This window comes from Fusarium verticillioides, chromosome 11 (genome assembly GCF_000149555.1).
Source record: "Fusarium verticillioides 7600 chromosome 11, whole genome shotgun sequence".
Lineage (NCBI taxonomy): Eukaryota > Fungi > Ascomycota > Sordariomycetes > Hypocreales > Nectriaceae > Fusarium > Fusarium verticillioides.
In genome coordinates this window covers 239,644-259,789 of record NC_031685.1, presented here as the reverse complement: position 1 = coordinate 259,789, position 20,146 = coordinate 239,644, and the positions used below count along the sequence as shown (strand labels likewise).

Genomic DNA, 20,146 nt, shown 5'->3' with positions numbered 1-20,146 from the left:
AGATCTCGACACTAGCTTCACAAACCGTTTCGCAAAGATGGACTGGCGATTTTCATGATCTTGGCATTCTGCCGAAGGCCCCGGATCAAATACAAAACTTATACAACACTCCTTCCAGGGTAGGGGAAATGGAAATTCCGATTCCAGAGACACAATGGATTACCAAAATGGAAAATCATAGACCTGCAAGCATGAGTAATCTGATACGAAACCCACAGAACCCTGGTATATGGCGAGACGTTAATATTTTACAACAACTCCGAGGTTGGATTAGTACTGGAGATATCGACATGGTGCGGTTGCTTGTATACCGTGGAATTGATATTAATGCTCCAGACCAAAATGGCCGATTACCACTGCATCTGTCGGCTAGCATTGGCAATGTGGACATGGCCCGTGTATTGTGTGAAGGGGGTGCAGTCATCGAAACAAGAAGTGAAAGTGGTCATACACCACTCCAAGTGGCGGCGATGAAAGGTTATACAGAAGTGGCCGAGCTTTTGCTTGAAAAGGGTGCTGATATCGAGGCAAGCGATAGCTATGGCGGTTTCACTCCTTTGGGCTTAGCAGCAAGCATGAACCATTCTGGTGTCACTAGACTGTTACTTGACAAGGGGGCAAATGTGGAAGCAACGAACCAGGTTGGGCATACACCACTTATTTCTGCTGCAAGGAGTGGTTCCGAGGCTGTGGCAAAGCTTCTACTCAATCATGGTGCTCATATCGAAGCAACCGACAAATCAGGTGGTACACCGCTCATCTGGGCTGCAAGAGCTGGGTCAGAAGGTGTCATCGAGCATCTTATCCATCACGGAGCCAAAGTCAATGTAAGCGAGTACTCAGGCTTCACACCACTGCGCGAGGCCAGGAAAAAAGGCCATGATGCTGTTGAGAAGCTATTGCTTAGAGCAGGTGCTAGTATCGATGGCAGCAGCCCAGAATTGAGTACATCGCTACACGAAGCTGCACAGTGCGGTTACTACGATCAGATGATAGTCAATCTGAGGCGAAACGATGTAAATATCGAAGGCAAAGATGACTTCGGGCGTACACCGCTGATTCTAGCTGCAAGGGAGGGACATATGGATACTGCATGGTTACTGTTTAAGTATGGGGCTAACATGGAAGCATTTGATCACTCGAACCATACTCCCTTGATGGCAGCTTCAGACCAGGGCCGAACGTCTATGGTAATCATGTTGGTGAGAAATGAGGCAGATGTCTTGGCGCGCGATATCGAGGGCAACACATCGATGTCTTTGGCTTCACGAAAAGGACACATTGAAACGGTGGCATGTTTGCGTGACCGCAATGCCCCAGTCGATACTTTCAACAATAATGGCGAGACGCCACTGATTTTGGCTGCTAAGGGCGGTCATACGGATGTGGCCAGAGAACTACTTGACGCCGGTGCTGACATGAACGCCACTGACAACAAAGGCTTCACTCCGCTTATCACGGCTGCAGAACAGGGGCATGTAGAAACGGTGAAACTTCTGGTTGAGCGCAAGGCTCAACTTGACAGCACATCACAGGGTGCGCCTGCAGCTTTGATAGAGGCCGCGAAAGAAGGTCATGACGACGTGGTGGAACTGTTGCTTGAAGAAGGTGCTGCGATCGAAACTATGGATGTTTCAGGGGTTACAGCGCTGGTTCATTCTGTGAGACTTAATCACGAAGCGGTAGTGGCGCTTCTTCTCCAGATAGGGGCCAATGCTGAGGCAGAAGATGAGAATGGCGAGGCTTGTTTGATGCTAGCCATAAAGAACTGTAACAAAGCTGTTATGGATCTACTCACACAGCACGGGGCCAAGAAAAGTTGGTTATATTACCGTGCTCGTATGTCTTTAGGCTACTAATATCATTTTCAGTGGCTTATCTACTTTGCGGCGTGGGAGTTAGCATTAGTGATATCAAGAAATTACTTATACAGAAGGCGAATAGGGCATTTTGGTTTAGATATAGGAATGGTAAAGAAGTTAGAAATCTCATTTGCGGGAAATCCTAACAGATATCTCCGTTTTCTGTTTGAGAGCCCTGGATGTGAACAATGCCAGGGTGCGATCGTCAAGCTTGTATTGCAACAGGCTGCCACCAGGTAGAACTCGGACCTCATACCCGTTCGGAAACGTAGAAGTAGGAAGAATAATCTCAGTCGGTGCATCGATGTTAGGATCGCTGGTGAAGTTCAACTTGAAGATACCTGAGGTCTCATCAAAGCCAAATGAAATAGGTGTTCCTGCGATCGCAGCTGGATAAGCACGACTGTAGTGCTTCTCCAGCTCTGGATACGGCTTGCCCGATATTCCGTCATACAGATTCTCGTATGCCCATCCGATCCAAGACACCATGTTAGCATCAGTCGCCGCCATGGCTTCCGCAAGGCCAGCCATCTGTTTATCATCGCCCATCCAGAACGTCAGCTCTGTGAGGACACCAGCGGTCTTGAGACGAACATTATCTTTTTGTCGATTGTAGAGTGTATCCTTTAGCGGACCCAGCTGCGGTGGGTTATAGTAGTGGAATGAATGTACTGTCTTGGACCCGTCGCCGAGAGGCACGTTATTGAAGCCAGAAAGAACGTCAAAGGTAGCGCCCTCGAACCAGATAAATGTATCATTGTCAACGGTACGGATCTGTTTCGTTGCTCTGTTCCAAAGTCCTTCCATATTCTTGCGATCAGCAACTCCTGGTACGAGAAGTGTAGGATCGGCGTATGTGTCGCCAACCCAGGGTTCATTAAGAAGATTGTACCCCACGATATTAGTGGTGTCGACATACTCTGACGCCAGTTTCTTCCAGTAAGCGGCGAAAGCGTCTCCCAGACCGTCGAAGTTATTGTAAAGTCTCCCGAACGCATTTCCGACTGCCACGGATAAGTAGCTCAGTGACCAATCGATGGTATTGCATTGGGATTGAGGTGAAGGAAAGCCATCAGTATCAGTGGTGAATGGCTTGAGCTTCTGTGGAAATGGAAACCTTCTAAAACCCGTGATCCAGTCCTTCTTAACGAACCACTAGCTTCTTGTTATCTACCGCACGAGGTAAAGGAACAGTTGCATACTTACATCAGGTACACCGTGACCACAAAGTTGTCTAGCCAATACATCTTGGTGCACGTCAACCAGCACGTAGATTCCATGGTCTTCTGCAAGCTTCGTCTGCTTCTTCATGATATCCAAGAAGGTCTGGTTGTACTCGCCGCGAACTGGCTCCGCGCCAGCCCAGCTATGACCAAGACGGACAATGTTCAGGCCCAAGTCATGCATATTTTGAACATCTCGTTCGCCGAATGACGAGACACCCGGAGTCCACTCAAACGGCCTGTACCATGGTTCCTCTTTCATAACAACGTTTGTTCCGTGAAAGAACCTAGTTCTTCCATACTCGTCAACGATCTGATGAGTATCCTGGTTCACATGCTTGATCCGGGCCATATTTGGATGAGTCTTGTACCAGCCCTCTGCATCTTGAGCCAGCGCTTTTGGAATCTCACTGCACAATACAGCCAGAAGCCACATCGCTGCAGAGGTAGAAAGCATGATGGTAGTGGTTGGATCGCCTGGATATATGCACTAGACCAGTATCTGACAGATTTGGGCGCAAGACAATAAAGCATAAGAGAAGCCTGCCCTGTACCAGAAACGATTCAGACAATGACTATGGGAGCATGAATCTCATTTTATCAAAGACGTTTTCCATTTGGTCGTGATCTATTTCTCGGATCTAGGCTAGCCGCATCAAGTAGGTATCACTTAACAGAGCCAAATATTGCTACATGCAGGAGGGGAAAGTAACCCTTCTCCACATCTATTTTGGCAGTCTCTACCAAATTCATCCCAAAACCTGTTCCATAATACCAAGGATGGTTGGTTTGATGCCCAATTGAGGCGTAAACTGTTCCTCGTGAACACCTTCCCGAGTGTCGTGCCGAGGTTTAGTTATTTGGCCCAGCACGTGAGAGGGGATACAGCGACTGCTAAGAATATTTGGGTTCCTATCCTACCAATTTAATTGGACTTCCTCTAAAGAATGGCGGTAGGTAGCTCAAAATGAGGGGGAATCATCAAGACCATTGCCTCGCTTGCTCGAGGTACTATCACCCTGCACTCATTACTACCGTCTACCACTACAGATGGATATCGATGTCTTCCAACTTTCCTAGAGAGGCATGATAAAATTCGACTACTCTCCTCCAATGGGTTATTGCTTGTTATATGCTCTGTTTATTACTCCTGGGAAGTATCATACCCAACAAGCTTCTCCGACATGGCCCAGAGCTTCCGTTCGGCTTCCTCATCATAAATCCACGCAGCATGTCCCAATTCAGGCGATGTTGGCTCGACCCCCGGCCTCACTAGCCTCTCTTCCACAAAATCAGCTAGATACTTCCCACCACGACCCTCCCAGTCCTTACTAACTGCTGCATAAACAGTCGTAGCAGCACCTTGAGCTTTGTTCCTCAAAGCATTCTTGATAGGACCATCCAAGTCAATCGTGCTCAGGGCAACATACTTACCCAAGTTGGTAAGTATATACCCGGGATGCACTGACAAGCCATGAATGCCTTGATCTGCATAGCGCCGTTCAAGCTCGGCTGCGAAGTAGATGTTTGCTGTTTTAGATTGAGCATATGCGAGCCAGGGATTATAAGCCTCCTTCTCGAAGTTGTAGTCATCCCAGCGTATACCACCAGCGCGGTGACCCTTTGATGCAAGCGAGATAACACGAGAGTGGAAAGAAGGCGTGGTAGCGGCCAGAAGCGCTGGCTTGAGAAGTTGGAATAGAAGAAAGTGTCCAAGATGGTTTGTGCCAAACTGGGTCTCGAAACCATCTCCTGTCTTACCCTCAGGAGTAGCCATGACTCCCGCATTGAGGATGAGAATGTTGAGCTTATCAACCTTCGAAAGGAAGGCTTTGGCGGCGGCTCGTACGGATTTGAACGAGTCAAGCCTCAGTTCAATCCCGTGAACATGTGCCTCCGACTGTGCTTCTGGCCGTGAGACTATATCTTGGATGCCCTGCTTGATCTTCTCTGGAGATCTTGCAGTGATGTAGACCGTTGCTCCGGTTGCGTGGAGGGCCCGGGCAGTCTCGAGGCCAATACCTTGATTACCGCCTGTGATGAGGACGATTTTGTCGGTGAGTTTGTTGAGAATGCCTTCATCTTTTACGATCTGGAGTGCTGTAGGTCTTGCGTCACCAGGACCCCGGGGGTTGATAAGGGCTTCAGCGTAACGAGACATGGCTGGAGGCTTGCGATGAATGTTTAGTAAACTCTTGAAGACGAGACGAGTCTGTTTTGCAGAGAGTCTACATACATCCTTCTTTCGACGTTATATAATTCTTGACCCTCAACTATCCTCCGGTCACTCATGGTGCCAATGTTAGTCTTGGCTTGGTCATCGGGCTCCACCTCTCGGCTATGAATATTGGCGGGTTCAGGGTATGTTCGGAGAAGCTCCAGCGTCATCGTCAGCCAGAGCCACGATTGAAACTGCACACTATTGCCGTGCAATAGAGTACTACCGGATTTCAAGGAGTCGATTTTGGAGTTAGGGGATCTGTAATTGGCTGGATGATGTGAGCCATTTGGCTTACCCGATAAGTCCGGACTTTATTGACGCTATTGCCCTCGCTTGAGCTACCTAATGGCTGATATCAGCCTTTATGGCATGCTTGAGAATCAAGGAGAAATGTACAAGTCCTCAAAAGCAGTAGTCGGGTTGCCGCGACAATGTAATTTGTCGAAAAAGCCTGTCACATCCCATTGGAAATCACGCCATCGCAATGACTTCATCCTTCGACAATGGTACTACAGATGACAGACGCTATATTATTATGGTATCTCAGTTACCGTACTTGGCAAATTGTACTTCAGAAGACGCCGACGATGCACTCCCTCTCGGTACATGCTGCAGATCACTAGATCCTTCTCCCTCCAAACTACCCCGATCATGATCACCATGACCCGGATACCTCTCGCTACGGACTGATATCTCGGTTGTCTTGACCAGACTCGACTCATTGCCGAATATACGATGACTCTCTTCGCCCTTACCGACCCGAACCTCATACTCCCCAGTAATTGTTCCCTGAGGTCCAGTATGCTTCCGCCGGTCGCGATTCAACGTCTCCAATCCAACATCGTCGTGATGAGTAGCATTGTGACTGCGACCATAAGAGCTCTCGTTTCTTCCGCGGGTAAGTTCGACGAGACGATTGAGGATGCTGAACTCGAGCTTGAGCTTGACGCTGTATACGAGTGGCTTCCAGGCGGTCTGGATGTCGAACAGGTTCGCGAATTCGAGGGCGAGGATGGAGACGTCGAGGAGGATGACGAGGACGTTGACGACTAGGAGGTGATTCAATACCATGCGTGTCTTTGTGTTGCCAACACTCTTCTCTAGTCTGAGACGCTTGCTTGTCTCCCAGACGTAGAGACCCGAGATGATGAGTTCTTGAACAAAGAAAACGCTAAGCTGGATCTTCTCAAAGACCTCGTATGGCTTTTGGAAAGGCTCCGGGTTCGGCGATCCAACACCATAAACAAGGATGATTACAGGGAGATGTAACCAGGTTGCATTGAAGATGATCATACACAAAACCATCCTCAACCTCTTCTGGTTATGCATAACAATATGCAGCCTCGAGTACAAAACAACAGACTGTCCCGTGATCATAGTACACCACCCAATAAGTATAAGCGTCGAGTAAAGATACGTCTGCGCCGACAGCGACAGGTGCAGGATGAGGTATCCCGTTCCATTGAAGGCAATACCCCAAGTCGCAATGACTAAACTCCAGAAGTAAAGTCCGCTGCGCTTCTTGAAGCTGCCGAAGATGTAGGCGTTGAGCTCGAGGACATTGTAGAAAGCAATGCTGATAAAGACGCAGATCACGATTGCCACGGCGCCGTTTTTGGTGTTGTCGGCCATGTCATTTCGGTGCGGTGATGGGACTGTGATGGAAGATCGATCTGCAGACGGGGGATAAAATGAGTGGAAGCGATGCGCTGCTCCAGCGGTAACCGGGTTTTAAAAATGACAGAACCAACAGCAATTTGTTGGCTACAAAGGTCTTAAGTAAAAGACTCAACACCATCTTTTCTCAGTGCCCTTCTTGTCTCACTGCAGTGGCGGTCTCACCATCAAGTTTCCTCCTTCCATATCACGCAACTGATCAGTTCCATGCTAAGCTCATTTGGTGACGGGATCTTTTGCTCTGATCAAGTTCAAGGTTTGGCAGTTTTGGCTAATCAAACTCAAACTCTATTTTTCTGCATGTTGGCTACATCCCTGCCTCAGCTGTCAAAGGGTTACGTGTGCTGATACGACGTGATCGTCGTCTTTCTACTTCGTGTGGATAAAGAAGAGGAAAATCTCAAGGGTATCGTTACCAATACAATGGTAAAGATGAGATGAAATCCTGAGATCTGACATCTTTGGTTCTCCAAAGTGAAAAGATCGTCAATTCGCGCAGCATCACTTCGGAAAGTTCCTTCGCCATATGCCGCCCAAGTGCGTCACACCAGAATTTCACACCTACTCAATTAAGCAAGTCGTAATATTCACAGCAGGGACCTTTCCAAGCGCAAGCCACAATCTCAGCTGGTGTCGAAAAAACCTCCAATCGCGACGCTTTCCCATACACTCGTGTCCGTTATTCAGCGGCAGTTTCGGTCGGCGATTAATAACAACAATCCTTAATTGTTGAGAAATGTGCCGCTGCCAAGGAACTGGAACCACATTATGTAGTTGTGGCGTGGCTGCAGGTTACAGGAGGTTACGTTGATGTTGGTCGTTGGTTCAGCTTGACGCTGATTTCAAGGCCCCTGTAAGCAGGGTTTCTACCAATTCTTCCAGGGCACTTCCCTTACATTCTCCCGATCAGCCCTGTCCGGGAGACGTGCCCAGATCCCCGAGTCAGTCTAGAACTCACTCAATCGTAAGTTATTCGTCCCCTGCTCGACGGACCAACATCTCGTCTGCTTTCCTCTCTCTTCCCTCCCAAACTCTAAACATGCTAATTTCCCCACATTCTACTACCTCGATCCCCAGTGCCGAAGCGCTGATTGACCCGCGTAAGACGGCGACCCACGCTAGGTTAAGCTTAACGCTGCAGATCTTGCACGTTCTTGGAGTGCAACGCCGAGACAACCCTCGTTAATGCCTCGTCGCTGTCATTTCAGGCGGAGATGATGAGTTCGCGGTGACTGGTTCATTGCGCATATTAAAAGTGTCTCACGCAGCTCCATCCATTACCTGTCACACCAAGCATTCATTTGTCATGCCTTCCACCATTTCTGTACTTGCTGCGGGGGTTCTCGTGCCCGTTTTGGGCGCCGTGGCTGCTAAGCTTCCTTCTACGGCTCAGATTATCGACCAGAAGTCGTTCAATGTCTTGAAGGATGTGCCGCCTCCTGCAGTGGCCAATGACTCTCTGGTATGTCACTGCAGCCTCGTGCTGATTGTCGCTAATGATTATGAGTAGGTGTTTACTTGGCCTGGTGTAACTGAGGAGTCTTTGGTCGAGAAGCCTTTCCATGTCTACGATGAAGAGTTTTACGACGTCATTGGAAAGGACCCCTCACTGACCCTCATCGCGACATCGGATACCGACCCAATTTTCCACGAGGCCGTTGTCTGGTATCCTCCTACCGAAGAGGTCTTCTTTGTCCAGAATGCAGGCGCTCCTGCTGCTGGCACTGGATTGAACAAGTCTTCCATCATTCAGAAGATTTCCCTCAAGGAGGCCGACGAGGTCCGCAAGGGCAAGAAGGACGAGGTCAAGGTCACCGTCGTTGACTCAAACCCTCAAGTCATCAACCCCAATGGTATGCTAAGCCGGTGACATGTAATAAATTTAGGCTAATCTTTGTGCTCAGGTGGTACTTACTACAAGGGCAACATCATCTTCGCTGGTGAAGGCCAAGGTGACGATGTTCCCTCCGCCCTGTACCTGATGAACCCTCTCCCTCCTTACAACACTACCAGTAAGTCGCATACACGCTCACAATACGATGTTCAAACCTGACTGTAACAAGCCCTCCTCAACAACTACTTCGGTCGCCAGTTCAACTCCCTCAACGATGTTGGCATCAACCCCAGGAATGGTGACTTGTACTTCACCGACACCCTCTACGGATATCTCCAAGACTTCCGCCCTGTTCCTGGTCTGCGAAACCAAGTCTATCGTTACAACTTTGACACCGGCGCCGTCACTGTTGTCGCTGATGACTTTACCCTACCCAACGGTATGTCTTCATCAAATGGTAGATTACACGCAACTAATATTGATCAGGTATTGGCTTCGGTCCCGATGGCAAGAAGGTCTATGTCACCGACACTGGTATCGCTCTCGGTTTCTACGGCCGCAACCTCTCTTCACCCGCCTCTGTTTACTCTTTCGACGTGAACCAGGACGGTACACTCCAGAACCGCAAGACCTTTGCTTACGTCGCATCTTTCATCCCCGATGGTACGTCTCCCAGCCCTGCTACAATGTCATGTGCTGACCCCTCCAGGTGTTCATACCGATTCCAAGGGCCGTGTTTATGCCGGTTGCGGCGATGGTGTCCATGTCTGGAACCCCTCTGGCAAGCTCATCGGCAAGATCTATACCGGCACTGTTGCTGCTAACTTCCAGTTTGCTGGTAAGGGAAGGATGATCATTACTGGACAGACAAAGCTGTTCTATGTGACTTTGGGAGCCTCAGGCCCCAAGTTGTATGACTAGAGGACTTCTCTTCTCCATTGTTACTATAGTAATATAAGATGGTACTTACTATTTACCGATCTATTTCATGCAGCACTATGGCTGTTTTCTTTTTTGACCTTGCTTGTAGTCATGTCTACTTTCGTAGACATTTAATTGTGGGCTTCTGAGGTGACGTTGATGTCTGACGACAGATCAGTCAGGCTGAAAATCTTGTCTTCCAAGCATCAGATCTTACGGTAATAATTTTTACCCTGCTTTCGCTCAGGTATTCGTAGAGGGCCTCATTATCATCCCACCCAATGTGCTTATGGTGCCAATACCTGCATATATGTACGGGTCTGTCATACTACCTTGTCTGATCATGTCCCCACCCCTCAGTTCCCAAATTGAAGTCATTGATCCATCTACTATTGCATCTCTAGATTGAAGCTATTCCCAGTCAGGGGGTGCAAGAGCCGAGAAGTTGCATTTATCGACTTTCAGCTATATCACTGAACCATAGCGCATAATGAGTCCTGAGGAGGCTGGCCATGTTCAACACGAGGACTCATACAAGGGTTCTGACACCAAAACTTAAACCATGGATCTTGATAGCGTTGAGAAGGCGAAGCTTGAGAGCCGGTTAACCTGGCTAGCAGTTGGGTTTCGAGCAGTACCTGGAGAACACGACTACGTACTGAGAAGTCAGCAAAGTATGCCTGCAGATGGATGTATGACCATCACTTCTTGTCTTCCATGAAACAAGTACTAATAAGTTGCATGGAATTCGTAGCCATTTGTGAACTAGCCACTCAACTTTCAGTCACTTAAATGAAAGCAAGACTCTCGTCAAAGTCGAACGCACAATTAACTGTGATTAGAATCTTATCCACGACCTTCTTCTAGACTACAGCTCTGGTGAGCGGAACAAGATACTCTCTAGACTACAAAGCTTCCAACGGCGGCAGGAGATAAAGACCTCAAATGACCCGACCTTTCGACCCGCGTTTGTATCATTCTACGGTGACGATCAAGTTGGGGATAACTAGGGATACCTGATTTTGAGTAAGTCAAATCTGGCCTTCCAGCTTTCGTCTCGATCCCGACCATCCACTGTGACGAGCCATGGTTATGCATATTCGCAAAGACTTTGCCACCCGCCGACCCTCTACTACAGTATCATTATCTGTTCGGGACCCTTGAGAACACTTTTGAGAGGCCTTACCCTTACTACGCCTCGATACTCGATGGTACGCGTGCTCCATGTATCCGAGAGATGTGGTTTTTAGCACGCCGGGATCTTTTATCGGGCCATAAACTAACAGCTGGGTACAGAGAAACTTACCACGGCCCCATGGCTGCCAGCAAATAATATCTGGCCAATACTGAGTTCGGGCACAGAGTATAGTGATCAAATCACAGCAACCTTGGGAGACGCTTTGTTAGGATGTTTCCAAAAGCTCATAAACTCTCCGCTTACACAATTCGTAAGATTAGGCAATTCGAAACCAAACGCAAGACTCTTGTGGATACCAACATCTGTGAGAAACATTGCTCATAGTGTTTCTGCCTCTCTTCACGCTAGCATGCACCTTCAGACACTTCTCGAAATTAAATACAACGTATCAGGAGTCGATTACACAGACATCAGGAGACTCACTCCATTCTTTAATTTGTTTCATCGATCAACTGAGGTGAGCCTCGAGAATCGAGTTCATTTGTTTACGGCCCACTGATGGAGATTATTATCAGAAGGCCACATTGAGGAGAGCCTTACCATTTTCGCCAGACTCTACAACGGTGAGCCACTGCCAAATTTGTCTGCTCTTGTTGAGCATATGGCTCACAGGATTGAGGTTGAAGGAATCACGTAGGGCTAAGTAGAGCCCCCTGAACAGGTTATAAATGTTCTAAGAATGTTATGGTCAATCGCCATTCGCTTCACCAGGGCAACCTATCACTAGCTTGTCTGCTCCAAATGGGTACAATTTCGACACTTACTAGGTTATCGGTCACTTCGCAAAGTGTCATAGATTCGTTTTCTGTAAAGACATCTCGTCTTCTAAGTCTAATCACGCATTGACACCAATCTTTAGTGGTTATAGGTCATTATACCTATGTGTTCAAGGAATGGGTTGTTCGTGACTCATCCTCTCAACCGCAAGTATACCAAATCTCCACAATATCAGACGAACTATAGATCCTCAAAGAGATCTCACATAGTAGAGATAGGTTGATTCACAAGTTTCACAGAGTCTCGCACAGGCGATGGCCAGTTCCATATCCGCCAAAGCGGATAAAGGGAAAACGCCCGAAACGGAAGAGGCCCATGCATCCTTGGGCACCAGAAAGGATGATCCCGGGCGTGACCTGCAAACTCAGGTATTCATTTCACTACAGCGAAAGTCCCAGCTGAGGCATAGAAAGCTGACCCACGATATCGAAAGGCTACAAGATGCCACAGAGCGATTAAAGTCGCAGATACTTTTCCAATGTCAGATACTGGACGTGATACTAACTGCACAACCTCAGGCTGCTTTATTTAATAAAGATTAAAGCCGAAGACCAAAGTATCGCTATATATGTCTTCACTCTTGTGACCGTTGTCTTCCTCCCACTTTCATTTGCAACAACCTACATGGGAATGAACACAAGTGACATCAGAGACATGAAACAGGGGCAATAGATATTTTGGGTTGATGGAGGGACCCTGACGTCGTAGTACTTATTGGTGTTGGGCCATTGCATACAAGGGTCTTCGGTGGAAGAAAGCGAGACAAACTCAGAAGCTATTACATATGGATCGAGGATGGTGCGTTTATACTGGCACATGATACCAGGCAAAGAATCTCTCTTTACATCTAGACGGCTAAATATAGTCCTATTGATTGGTATTCCTATGCATAGCTCTGGTTTCATACTGAAGATGTGGCATACCTGTGTAGAGAGGTCAGAAATGTTATAGACATTTGTCATGACTTCAGAACCCAATGCACATTTGTTTGCTTTGTAAGATGAGATGAATGGAGTCTCTCAATGGTTATTATACTCTTCCTCATATCTTCCATGATTATTATATCATAATCTCTACCAATGGAGGCCATAGGACCGCACATAACTAGCCAATCGGGTGTTCGGGTATTAACACAAACCGAAATATCGCGTGTCTTGTCAATGAAGAGCCGGGGATACGGAACCCATGAAAACATGCAGTTGGAGATCATATAGATAAAACATTAGCTTCATGGCGATTAAAACCTTAAATAGTGTGATAGAAGTCACATCTATATGGCAAAATCTCAGCTTGTCCATATAATCAGGAGGGAGTAGGTAAAAAAAAAATAAAAAAAAACTCCCCTATAGCTTGCTCAAGCTTAATCATATCATATCAATCATGTAGCTGAATACCATGACGATAGTTTGAGCGTAGTAAGCACTTCCAGAACAAAAGCCACGAGGTATTTTCGAGGCGGTCTGAAGCGTCTTCGGCAATGCTACCCGGCTAAATACTGTTCCTATCCACATGGGGAGTCGGTGTGATGTCGTACCCCATGCCAGGAACAAACCTTATTGACTGTCCCTAATAAAACCGGGATTATGCCATGACTACGGAGTACGGAGTATCTTGCTGCGTGATCCACATCACCCACTTGATGTTCCCCGTACGCCTACGAGCTTGGCCAATAATAAGCACTACAGACAGAAATGATAGAAACTCGAAAGCTTGACATCCACTACAGCGCTTGAACTCATGACTTACAAGGGACTAAAGTGGATACTCCAACATGAAGCTCTTCGTGTTGATGACGTTGTTTATGGGTGATTTAAGCTTTCTGAACGCCTTTAGTTATCTATTTGTATGTATTTGCCGATAAATTACTAGTCAAAATATAGAATTTAAGTTTAATGACACTATTGGCCCCATTTGAGATACTACTTTTGATAAATATAAAAGAGTATTCCAGTCACAAAATCTTTATTTCAGACTTCATCTCATAGCCTCTAATTACTTCAATTTATTAAATACAACCTTCAAAATGAAGCTGATCCTTCTCTTCTTCCTTCCAGCGGCTCTGGCTGCGGTAAGTGATTATGTTCTGAGAGGTGAGATATGTCTAATGTTGATAGAATTGCTGGCCTCCTGCCCCGGGTGCCGGCGATGCTGGTCGATGCTACTGGGGTACAGCCGACTTTGCTTCTTGCACTTCAGTATGTATTTTTACCCCCGCCCAACGACCTTTCCTAATATCGTTTTCTTGTAGAGCGCACGATGCACTGGCAATGGAAACCAATGCACTCTTATTGGAGGCGGACTTGCAACCTGCACATAAGGGGTTCATGGGACACTGGCGAACTCATCTCTGATATCAAAATGGTAGCCTGTCATAATAGTATTAAATAGATCATCTCCCTTCGCTTATATATCGAAAGCACATCCCATCTTGGTCACTGTCTGTCTCATGTCCAAATACACATCCCTTACATCTCATGTCTCGATGTCGTCGCATCCAGCTCAACAGGAGGATACTGTGGCGGCGGCGATCCATAAGTCAAAACCGATCCCGCATTCTTCGTATCCTCCTTCGTCTCTAGCTCAGCAGCCGGCGGTGCAGCCCTCTTTCTTCTTCTCCAAAGATAAAACGCCGCTCCAATAATCAGCAGCCCAGCTACTCCAACGCTAGCCCCAATACCAGCTTTGACGCCCGTCGATAGTCCGCCACTGGAAGATGAGTATGAGAATGATTCATCTGTACCAGTTTCTGCTGGAGCGGACACTGTTTTTGTAGATCTTGTTGGCCCAGATGACAAGGACAGATCTTTGTCGCGATAGTTGAGCTGGATCATTGGCGCGAAGATTGTGATCCCATCTAGAGACACTGTACTGGTTTCATCTGTCACTGTCGCTGGAAGGGTGAGCCAGTTGAGAACTGTCTTTTGCTTCGAGCATGATGCGACTTGCAATGATCCCCTGGAAGCGATTGTTGTGCATGTTTGTGGACCGCCTGGTTGCGCGCATGTATATCCACTACTACGGTCAGTCACCGAGCCAAGAGCAGTCACGAGGCATTCTTACGATGGACAACATCCTATCACCCTCTCGTCATCTTGTATCGAGAACTGAAAATTGAAGTTTCCCGTCTGAGGACCCGTCGCGGTGCATGCTGTTTCGTAGCCTTGAGGGCATTTGAAAGCGGGAGAGTAGAAGCCCCAGCCATTCACAGCATTTTCGGCGGCGAACGACGATTGTCGCGGTGGCCAACAGTCTGTATCGTCGAGCACGCCTTGCTACAGGGTTCTGTCAGATTGAGTTCGACGCGTCAAGGAAATATCCACTTACAGTGTTGTCCTGATTATTCCCGCACGTCTGGCCTTGCCAGGCCTTAGTGCATGTCGAGCAATCGGTGACTGGCACGGTACATCGATCAGGGTACTTCCACTCTGTTGTGAAAGGGCCCAAGTTCGTTCGTGCGCTCGGCATGGCGGTCGTCGTATACGAGGTTTCTTTATTCGAGGATAAAAGAATGTCAAGAGATCTTCAGGACAAGAGTTGGCGAGGATAAAAGAATTGACCAAGGAGAGAAATCAGAACGGGTCAGCCCATCCACCCCAATTAGTTCCGTCTGACTGCATCAGACCTATTTCCTACTGCAGGCTTACTTGCGTCCATCTCATCAACGGTAGGGCCAATAAACATCATTACTTCTCATTTCAAGCTTTTCTGCCTAGCAACAACCAACGAAAACTGTCATCACCGCAGGGATTGCAAGACCGTTGCCGTTCTGGGGAAATTATGGCCCCCAAATGCCGAAAGGATTCAGACAACCTTGCAGATATGGAACCACATGGCTGAGTTATGTTGGCTATGTCTCTCCGCCTTCACAGGGATTTTGTCAGAGGGCCAATCGCAACAGCGCCTCATCTCCCCATCCCTGAATTGCACGTCTCACTGGGCTGATTCGAGGGCTATGACAGATCCTTCGGTCACTCTTGCAGCGTTTAATATTAGGTGAGCTCCATTCAAGTCTCGACTAGATCTAACGAAGTAAGATGCTTATCATTAATCATCAATGTTTGTTTTTCGCTCAAGACACCCTCTTGCGCTTTTCGCTAGGATCAACTCAAATTCACCAAGACTCGATCTGAGATACCTTGGCAATGGGGAAGTGCAACAAGTCTGTAGGTCATCCAATATTCCAAATATTGACCGTGATAGTATGTGAACTATCGGAAGATCGCTGAAGAGCCCCAAGAGAGATATGAAGACGATGTGCGGCATCACTCGAAGGAAGGCTGATTTCCTGCGGTCGACCATTTTTTCCAACTTCGTCCCGACTGAGGACGTAGTCGCGCAGTTTATGTAGGTAGTATTCCTCTCCGTACGAACTGTAGTATCCATCGACGCAGCCCACGATATCTGGATATTCTTTATCCGTGGAGTTGTAGATACTCATCCATGGTTGCAGATCCCCAGACCACGGATTCATTTCCAAGCCGCATACTACATAGATCCGATACATAAAGGTCTTGGCATTATCGGCCAGCTGAAAGTTGAGAAAGCCAGTGAACTGTTCGCTGCTGTCCGTGACGAACTCCTGACGCAGAGTATCCCATAGATCCGCTGGCTTTGCTGCAAAGGAGACGAGCTTAAATCCAGGGCAAATATTGAACTGCGACGCTATATTCATTTCGAGACGCCTCGCCAAGTCGGTGGAACCAAAGGGCGTGACCTGCTTCCGAATAAAGATCTTGTGACGTGGGCCGGCCCATAACAGAGAATCATATGTTTTGAAGAGTTCATGCGGTCGGCTACGGACAAAGCCATCAGCCGTCTTTGTGAGGTAAACTCCAACCTTTCGTTTTGTAAAAAAGCCGTACGTTTGCGTTATTTCGCACGCGAGGTTGAGGACGTATTCCTTGTTCACGCTCTCGCCAAGGAACGTCTCCAGTCTAAGGCCCTTGTTCGTCATGCTGTATTCGTACCCGTATCTCATTGTTGAAGTGCGGCGGAGATTCTTGCAGTGTACGAACTCGGATGGTGATGAAGCAAGGATGCCGCGAAATCCTTGTGGTCGAACTTCCCGTAGGGGTTTCCCTACGGATAAATTGGCTTTCCATGCAAAGATAGAGAGGTCGGTTGTTTCTTTGATGATTTCCTCTTGAAGTCTGCCAAAGGCCTTGGTCCCTTCTCCGTAGAGCATTGGCATGTTGACACCGAAGATCCCGAGAAGGCAGTATGCTAGATCCTCAACTCTTGTGGTCTCTCGGTCCGCCGCCCATGACATGCGCTTCGCAACTGGTATGGTCTCCAGAATAGCGTTGTCTTCTAGAACTGCCATATCGATACCAGTGATGCCCGAGATTCTGCCTCGCAACCCTGCTTTGGTTCCCCGGTAATTCCAGGCACTATCGTAAAACTCAAGATTTCGTGAAGCAATCAGTTCCTGCAGTGTCCACCCTCTGGTGAACCATCGACAAGACGACAAGCCAGGAATCTGGTCATCCTGCGGTCCGCGATGACTTTCTAAATCTTCGAGGTGAGAAAAGCAAACTTCTGAGAGCTTGTACCAGTTGAACATGGAGTTGATCGCTTCAGCCAGCTCGGCGCTGCTCCTCTTGTCAACACAGCAAGTGTCGACCCATGCGTATGCAATCCCTCTCTCTTTGGCTAGTCTGCAAGTATGTATGATCTTGACATAGCCTTTCTTTCCCTTTTCCTGGCCCGTCATCATGTCTTCGAATGTGACTTCATCATCACCCCAGGTATGCGACAGAATGGCATAGGGAGTTGATGATACGTTCTTGACCTCTAGAGCGATTGTCGTTGTGTTGATAAGCCACATGATTGGCCTTGGAGCAAATTGGATTGTTCTCAAAGCCACCAAACTTTATTTGGCTGTACTCCAGGCTCGAGTTTCTAGCTTGGTAAGTGATAACGACAGCTTTGTATCAGGTTGACCTCAGAAGCGGGGTTGGATTCAGCTGACAGCTGAGGTATTTCAGGTCATCGGGAAATAGTCGGCATGATGATGACCAAAATACCAGGCATGCACCAGCATCAATTCACTCTGTGAAACATTTCGACCAAGTATATGAATTATTTAGAAGGAACTTGACGGTTGCATGCCATCAAGGTCAACGATGCAGGGTAGTATTGCCAAGTCAGGGAACTTACATGAAATTTAGCACTGATAAATGAACGTTATCTCATCTCCAAAGAGGGAAAACAGAAATCATCCAATGAAAAACTCATTTCTTAGCAGATACGAATCAATCTCAGACTCATACTTAGGATAGATTGTCTAAGATTTCCAAGCTTCGTGGAGGATTGCCTACAATGGCAATTCACAGCGATGTCTCTAGCTTCCAAACTTTGCCGCTTTCCAGGTTAGCGCAACCACCTCGTCATCGTAGCCGAGATGCCTTCATTGGCTCCGTCGAATTAATATGAGGTAACAAGATCGATTCTATGGGTCCGGAATTAGGAAGAATTTTCGGTGGAGAACCAAAACATGAAGTCATAAGAAGCGTTCCCCAGAATCTCCATCTCTTGGCTGTTCACTTGGCATTTCTAAATCTGCAAATATTCTAAGCCAAGAGATCCTGCCAAGGAGTTTGAACCACTTGGCGAAGCGATATGTTTGCTCAAACGGAGAGGTCTGAGGTTGCTCGGAGCAATGAGTCGTCAGGTATGTTATAATTGGGAAGAATGGTGAGAGGCGACGTGCTGATTGAGATAGAGCAACCGATAATTGTTCAGTGGAACGGCCCAGATGATCCTGAAAACCCGTACAACTGGTCCCGCAAGAAGAAATGGTTCGCCGTCGGTCTTGGACTCTTCGCGACGTTCATCTCTATGATGAACGGGACAATAATTACGACAGCTCATGAAGCAATTGGCGAGGACTTTAATGTCAGCGATGAGAATTTCCCTCATTCATATTGGCCCGTGGCATCATGGGGTCTCGGTGGTGCACTATTTTCACTTGTTCTGCTTCCCATCATGGAAGACTTTGGGATGAGACTTGTCTTTCTTGTGGTATACACTGTCTTCCTCTGCTTTCTCATTCCCGTTGGAGTAGCGCCTAACTACGCGACTTTGATCATCACTCGTTTCTTCAGCGGTGGATGCTGCACTATCCTTGCCAACGCAGTAGCTGGCATCATCGGAAATGTCTTCGCAACCGACAGAGCTCGAACAATCCCGACTGGGTTGTACATCATGATCTACCTAAACGCCAGCAGTCTTGGACCCGTCATTGGCGCTGCTATCTTTCAGTTTCTGCCTTGGCGATGGATTGGCTACATCGAACTTATCTGGACGGGCGTCTTCTTCCCAATCTTCATTCTGGCTATGCCTGAGACGCGAGGCTCAGCGATCTTGACCGCGAGGGCGAAGAAGTTGAGAAAGCAAGGGAAGAATGCGTACAGCCAGAAGGAACTTGAGTCGAAGTCCATTCTTCACGATATCTGGACGAGCATTCAGCGACCACTATACATGCTCTGCACCGAGTCGGTCGTCTTTATCTCCACTGTTTGGACTGCCTTCAGTTTGGGTGTCATCTACGTTTTCACCCAATCTGTTGAGCAAGTCTTCACTGCTCTGTACGGATGGAACGCCATTGAAGCAGGCTACGTTCAAGCCGCCATTGTGATCGGAGAGGTTCTCGGCTTTGGTCTATGTGTCCTGACAAACAACTGGTATTACGCCTCCGCATCACGCAACAAGGAAGCACCCGGCACTCCCATCCCCGAAGCTCGACTCTACGCCGCCGTAATTGGAGGTTTCATCGGCGTCACAGGCGGAATGTTCGTCTACGCCTGGACAAGCTATTCCTCAGTGCACTGGATCGGACCTGCTATTGGACTTATGCTCGTTGGCCTTGGCACCGAGGCTGTTGTTGTTAGTATCGCGAATTATCTTATCGATGCTTATAGCAATTATGCCGGAAGTGCTATTGGAGCTACAGTGCTGGGCGAGAACTTGGGCGTTGCGTTTTTGCCGCTTGCTTCGAGTAGTATGTATACGAATTTGGGCTTCCACTGGGCTAGTTCGCTGTTGGGCTTCATATCGTTGGTGCTGGCGGCGGCACCTATCGGGGTGTTTATTTGGGGTAAGGAGATTAGGGCGAGGAGTCCGTTTATGAAGTCTGCGATGTCGAAGCCTATGGAGTTTGCGATCTCGCCTTCAGAGTGAAGGAAGGGAAATTGAGCAACGCATGATAAGTAAATACAAATTGAATGAGACAATGTTATCGCATGAGCCAGTATGATGCAAGCACCGAAAGGATTCAGTGGACTCTGACGGTATAAAACCGTGAGACTTTTGACCTGCCAATTCCAGCAGCATTACTGTCATGTCTCGGATCAATCGGGTCCTTTTGTCCTTGGCCCCAAATCCTTCTCACGTTGAGTCATTCGATCCCAACATTTGCAAGGTTTGAGCAAG

At 47.7% G+C, this 20,146-nt stretch overlaps 9 protein-coding genes across 9 annotated transcripts; 4 read left to right on the top strand and 5 right to left on the bottom strand.

The window, feature by feature from the left end:
* Positions 1-191: 191 nt before the first annotated feature.
* On the top strand, positions 192-1,859 carry FVEG_17398 (hypothetical protein; the record flags this gene model as incomplete). Its single annotated transcript, XM_018906643.1, has 1 exon — positions 192-1,859. One exon carries the CDS (start codon positions 192-194, stop codon positions 1,857-1,859), a length of 1,668 nt encoding a protein of 555 aa, XP_018760992.1.
* Positions 1,860-1,988: 129 nt separating this feature from the next.
* FVEG_12913 (hypothetical protein) lies at positions 1,989-3,542 on the bottom strand (the record flags this gene model as incomplete). The annotated part of the gene is made up of 2 exons (XM_018902297.1): positions 1,989-3,017; positions 3,069-3,542. 2 exons carry the CDS (start codon positions 3,540-3,542, stop codon positions 1,989-1,991), a joined length of 1,503 nt encoding a protein of 500 aa, XP_018760991.1.
* Positions 3,543-4,229: 687 nt separating this feature from the next.
* FVEG_12912 (hypothetical protein) lies at positions 4,230-5,246 on the bottom strand (the record flags this gene model as incomplete). The annotated part of the gene is made up of 1 exon (XM_018902296.1): positions 4,230-5,246. One exon carries the CDS (start codon positions 5,244-5,246, stop codon positions 4,230-4,232), a length of 1,017 nt encoding a protein of 338 aa, XP_018760990.1.
* Positions 5,247-5,849: 603 nt separating this feature from the next.
* Positions 5,850-6,938, bottom strand: FVEG_12911 (hypothetical protein; the record flags this gene model as incomplete). The annotated part of the gene is made up of 1 exon (XM_018902295.1): positions 5,850-6,938. The coding sequence occupies one exon, from the start codon at positions 6,936-6,938 to the stop codon at positions 5,850-5,852; it is 1,089 nt and encodes a 362-aa protein (XP_018760989.1).
* A 1,063-nt stretch (positions 6,939-8,001) lies between these two features.
* On the top strand, positions 8,002-9,835 carry FVEG_12910 (gluconolactonase). The gene is made up of 6 exons (XM_018902294.1): positions 8,002-8,445; positions 8,494-8,836; positions 8,888-8,995; positions 9,047-9,256; positions 9,304-9,480; positions 9,527-9,835. Exons 1-6 carry the CDS (start codon positions 8,290-8,292, stop codon positions 9,736-9,738), a joined length of 1,206 nt encoding a protein of 401 aa, XP_018760988.1. The 5' UTR covers positions 8,002-8,289; the 3' UTR covers positions 9,739-9,835.
* Positions 9,836-13,606: 3,771 nt separating this feature from the next.
* On the top strand, positions 13,607-14,191 carry FVEG_17397 (hypothetical protein). The gene is made up of 3 exons (XM_018906642.1): positions 13,607-13,781; positions 13,828-13,908; positions 13,962-14,191. Exons 1-3 carry the CDS (start codon positions 13,737-13,739, stop codon positions 14,028-14,030), a joined length of 195 nt encoding a protein of 64 aa, XP_018760987.1. The 5' UTR covers positions 13,607-13,736; the 3' UTR covers positions 14,031-14,191.
* Positions 14,179-15,178, bottom strand: FVEG_17396 (hypothetical protein; the record flags this gene model as incomplete). The annotated part of the gene is made up of 3 exons (XM_018906641.1): positions 14,179-14,725; positions 14,774-14,985; positions 15,038-15,178. The coding sequence occupies 3 exons, from the start codon at positions 15,176-15,178 to the stop codon at positions 14,179-14,181; spliced, it is 900 nt and encodes a 299-aa protein (XP_018760986.1).
* Positions 15,179-15,710: 532 nt separating this feature from the next.
* Positions 15,711-17,540, bottom strand: FVEG_12909 (hypothetical protein; the record flags this gene model as incomplete). The annotated part of the gene is made up of 1 exon (XM_018902293.1): positions 15,711-17,540. One exon carries the CDS (start codon positions 17,538-17,540, stop codon positions 15,882-15,884), a length of 1,659 nt encoding a protein of 552 aa, XP_018760985.1. The 3' UTR covers positions 15,711-15,881.
* Positions 17,541-18,256: 716 nt separating this feature from the next.
* Positions 18,257-19,973, top strand: FVEG_12908 (hypothetical protein). Its single transcript, XM_018902292.1, has 2 exons — positions 18,257-18,386; positions 18,438-19,973. Exons 1-2 carry the CDS (start codon positions 18,335-18,337, stop codon positions 19,892-19,894), a joined length of 1,509 nt encoding a protein of 502 aa, XP_018760984.1. The 5' UTR covers positions 18,257-18,334; the 3' UTR covers positions 19,895-19,973.
* The last annotated feature ends 173 nt before the right edge of the window (positions 19,974-20,146 follow it).